At 58.3% G+C, this 4,495-nt stretch overlaps 1 protein-coding gene and 1 long non-coding RNA gene across 2 annotated transcripts in view; one reads left to right on the top strand and one right to left on the bottom strand.

Moving 5' to 3' along the window:
- Positions 1 to 1,190: 1,190 nt before the first annotated feature.
- On the top strand, positions 1,191 to 4,472 carry LOC144231146 (uncharacterized). Its single transcript, XR_013334993.1, has 2 exons — positions 1,191 to 1,911; positions 3,844 to 4,472. It is a non-coding gene; the product is annotated as an uncharacterized LOC144231146 (long non-coding RNA).
- SPOCD1 (SPOC domain containing 1) overlaps positions 3,160 to 4,495 on the bottom strand; it is a 22,912-nt gene continuing 21,576 nt past the window's right edge. Inside the window, 1 exon segment of the mRNA XM_077763537.1 lies at positions 3,160 to 3,955. Within this exon segment, the coding sequence (XP_077619663.1) occupies positions 3,291 to 3,955 (665 nt within the window). The 3' untranslated portion in view covers positions 3,160 to 3,290.

Raw genomic sequence — 4,495 nt, 5'->3', positions numbered from 1 at the left:
TTGTCCACAGTGGAGACACTGAGGCACAGAAAGGACAAGGGGGTGCCTTCTCTCTGGTAAAGGCTCAGATGTTTGACTCTCCACCCGAAGTTTCTGCCCTCAGCCTCTGGCCAGACCCTGATCCACCCTAGACATCTCAGTCTTGTAGGGGACCTTCTTGGTCACCACCTCCCTCGCTCTGGTTTTTAAGCTTCTCCAACTCAGCTGCCACTGCTGCAGAGGTCTTGGGCTCCAGCACGTTTGAGACAGAAATGCACGGTTTCTGGAAACACTTGGTCCTTGAGAGGAAAAGGGGTGTAAGGGTGTGCATGAGTGTGTGGTTGTGGTGATGGGTAGGGAATGGGGGTCCATGCTTCACCAACCTGGCCTCCAGCCTCCAAGGACAAAGAGACAAACCAAGTCCTCATCCTTTGCCTCGAATCCTGACATCCGGAAGTTCTTCTTGGTGTTTAGTTGTCAAGTCTTGAGCTGCAGAGGACGTTGATTTGCTTTGGTTGGGTCCTGAGAGGAGCTGAGGTCTATGGAAGGAGGGTGGAAGCTACCATTAAGGGCTTGCTGTGTGCCGGAAGCAGCGTAAGTGTCTGCTAAAGTGACATCTCATTGAATAGTCACATCACCTGATAAATTAGGGATTAAGATCCCTATTTACAAAGAAGGAAGCCATAGAGGGGGGAACTAAACTAAACTTGTCCAAGGCCACACAGACAGGAAAGGGCAGAACTGGGATTCCAACCAGGCCTGGCATTGCCTGGGGGTGCTGGTCAAGATCTTTGGTCAAGGGTACCTGGACGAATTCATGCTAATGTTTGACGGGGCGGGGGGGGGGGGGCGGCGAGCCATCGGTAACTATTGCAGATCACCCATCCACCCCAATTTTGGGAACAAGAAAAAACACTCACGCATGCGCTGCCCACGTGGCCCTCCGGCGGGATGAGAAAGGAAGCAAAGGGAACTGTCCAGGGATAGTTGCCCAAACAAGTTCCGGCCCCGCCTCTATGTTAATGACATGCAGATATATGTAAATTTGTACACGCTACCGCTCAAACCTTTGGAAGAAATGGGATGACACAGGAGCTGTTGCTATGGAAACCCAAATGCGACCCCCTCCCCCCCACCGCACCAGCGAGCGTATAGACACGTGCACAAAGGCCCAGGGTTCCTCGCTCCACAGCCCAGAGGATCACGGAGTCTCGGAGGGTGTGAACCGGAAGGACCCTCAGAAACTGCGTCCAGCCCAAGGGAAGCTGAGGCCCGGAGAAAGTCGCGAGAGAGCAGTTTCGTGGGGCGCCTTACACTGAAGCCGAGGGGAGCTGGGTGGCCTTTCCGGTCCCTGGGGACTCCTACTCAGGCCTAGCAACGTGAGCCCCGCCCAGCGTTGCTCAGTAACGTCCCTCGAGCCCAGCAACCGCCGGCCACGCCCCCTAGCAACAGCTAGCCTAATCCTTGCTCCCGGCCTCCTGGGCCAAAAGAAAGGCGAAGGAAGGGGCTTTTGGACTAGGGCCAAAACGTGGGTGGAGGTTGTGTTGTCCGACGCCCGGCCTCAAAGCAGGCTGCGGGATTTCGCGGTCCACCTCTAGCCCTCTTCGCTGGGTGAGGTGCTATGGGACCGCGTCATCACCCCCATCTGCCAGGGACGAAACGGACTCTCCGAAAGGAAGTCCCAGCCGAGAGTCCGGAGCTTGTTCTTCCCTGAGTGACCTGAGAAGGCAGCAAATGCTCTCCCGTCTCCCTGGAAGGAAGCCCTGGGCCTGGGGGGAAGGAGTTCACAGCCGTCTTCCCCTTGGCCTGCCCCAACTGCGTTAGGAAAATGACCCAAGTTGCCGACTCAGAATCAAGCTGCAGGTTGCATAGTAATTTGTATCATTTACATGTAGCACGGAGGCTGCGGCGCTCACAAGCCGGTCGGAGACGGTAAAGTTAGCCCCGCCCCCTCCCCGGTTCACACGTCCGGTCCCTTCTCGTTTCCCCGTACTTCCCACACCTCCCCTCGCACCACACCCCGGGCCCCTCTTCCAGTCCCTCCCGCTAAAATTCCATACCTCACCCCGCCCCCAGCTCTTCCTCCTGTCCTGCGAGCCCCGACCTCCATCCCTAGGCCGAGGGCCCCCTCTGCTGTCGGCCGCGGGTAGGGCAGCAGCAGAGCTCACGGGGCAGAGAAGAGGGGTGCCCCCAACCAACCAAGGCCCCATCCTTCCCAGTCCAGCCAGGTCCTGAGCGAGGCTGGTGCGTGGGGAGACTTCCAGAGGGTACACTCCTTAAGGGCGGGGGAAGGGGTCGAGGACGGAGGGGTCCTGCCAGAAGTTCTCTCCCCTAAGCCAGGCCCTGCCTCTTTGCACTGGGTTAAGTGGCCAGGGGGCAGCTAGTGTCCAGATAGGTCCCCAGACTCCGTTCTCCCAGAGATGCTTCACAATTGCAGCTGCTGGTAGGGTCTCATTCCAGGCCCCAGGCAAAGCAGCACCATCCAGCCCTAACACCAGCTTCCAACCCCACCCTGAAAGCCCAGCCCCCTCTGCTCTCAGGCCAAGACCCTGGGCTTTCTCCTGAACCTGTCTCTGGGAGCTAGCAAGAGGCACAGAGAAGAGTCATCCTACATGGATCTCCCAACTTACCCAATAGGGACACACACAAACGTGCAATCAGACACACACACGCTCACAGGCAAATGCACACATAAAGACACTCACAGATGCACACAGAGATGCATAGGGAATATGGTGGCACCCAACTGTCCAAATGAAAAAAATCCTGGTAACTGAAAAAAATATTTTTTTGGTAACTATAAAATTTAAAAACCATTGCAACTTGCTTTCCTTTTCCTCCCTATCTCTAGATGCGATGCCTCCTTTCTCTCTCCCCCACCCTGATCCTGCCCTCTCCCATTGCTTCTTCCTCCGGGTTCAGAATACTTGCAGAATACTTCGAGAACCCACCACAGCAACAGCTGTGTCCAGGGGCACAAGTGATGGTTCAGGATCTCAAGACACGCAGCTGGCACGGCTGCCTCTCCCTCCCTGGCACGTTAGCTCTGCTACATCCGTGTCCAGAAACTCAGACACACCTACCCCGACCCACACCTGGCCAGGCCCCAGAGTCCCTCCCGACCAGCCAGCAGATGCAACCTCACCTTTGCCAAACTCTTTATTGAACCAAAAACCAACACCAAGCAGACTGCAGAAGAGGAAACTCAAAATAGCCCACCCTCCCCTTCCTCTGCCCCTCTCTCCCGGGAACAGCTCAGGAGTCAGCCCTGGGGAAGGAATCAAAGGCTCTCTTCCGGTGGGTAACGGGGGTCAGGTCTCTCCAGGGAAGGAACACTCAGAGCCAGCTCCATCTGTGGGACCCGAAGAGTCAGGAGCTGGGCTAGGGGGCTCTATGGCTGTAGGCAGCCGACACAGTAGGCCAAGAATTCCCGGGGCAGCAGGAGACGGGGCAGGAGCTGAGGGAAGGGTCTCCTGGCCTGGGGACCTCAGTGAGGCTTGGAGCTGGTGGCTCATGAACACCAGGGATTCAAGATGCTGGAGCAGGGCCTGGTGGGGACAGGAGGCCCTATGGAGGTGCCAGCCGTGGCCAGATGGTACTGCTGAATAGGGATGCCCGGATTGGCACCGGCCTGGCTTGGGGGCCCACTGCCCGCGCCCAGCACTCTGCCAGGTCTCAGGCTCCCCCCACAGACTCCCCCTGCCTCTGGGTGGCCTCCGCCAAGCACAGATTCCCCTTGGAGCCAGGCTGCTCTTGCCCTGGCTCTGCTGCAGCATGCCCCGTGGGGGAGGGGACTCCTTCGGGGCCGCGTCGGGACTCCTGCGCTCTGGCTGGTAGCATCTCATCTCCACTTTTCTGTTGAAGGAGACCATCTTCTGAACCTTCCCCCACAGAGGTCTGGACTCTGCTGTGTCTGGGAGCCCTGCCTTGGGGAGCAGCACAGCCAGCACCAGGCTTGAGTGAGTGGCTTCCAGGCCTGGGGAAAGAGGAAGCCGAGAGACCAGAGGCCTGGGGGGAGAGAACACACCGTGCCTAGAAGCTGCAGCAGGTCGACAGTCAGGCCCCAAGAAGAGCTTTCCAGCCCGGAGATGGGGGTCCATCTCCGTGAGAGGCTGCGCACAGTACGGAGGCGGCTACGCGTGTCTCGGGAGCGTCGCTTTCAGCACCGGAAGGGGCTCACCTGCCTGAGGGTGGGGCACCCAGTGGTTTGACCTCAAGACTGTATGGACTCAGACTACCACACTGTCCCCAGGACAGGCAGCCCAGAAAGGCTGGGGACGGTGTGCCCGTTGAGCCCCCTCCCCCACCCCAGGTGCTTTCCTGGAGCCACGCCCCAGAGAGACCCTCCTGGGCACCAAGGCCAACCTTGGCCGGGGATAGTGGTGGTGAAAACATCCTTCCTTCCTGTCCTGCCTTAGGTGATGCTTTCAGTCGCCTGTCTGTGGGTCCTGCCTCTGTCCTGCTGTGTCTGCATAAATGTGGCTGTCCCGTGAGTGTCCGTTCAGGTCACCTCATT

Source organism: Crocuta crocuta, unplaced genomic scaffold, assembly GCF_008692635.1.
Source record: "Crocuta crocuta isolate KB4526 unplaced genomic scaffold, BGI_CrCroc_1.0 scaffold214, whole genome shotgun sequence".
Taxonomy (NCBI): Eukaryota; Metazoa; Chordata; class Mammalia; order Carnivora; family Hyaenidae; genus Crocuta; species Crocuta crocuta.
Note: the sequence above shows the minus strand (reverse complement) of the source record. Positions and strands in the feature narration are given on the sequence as shown.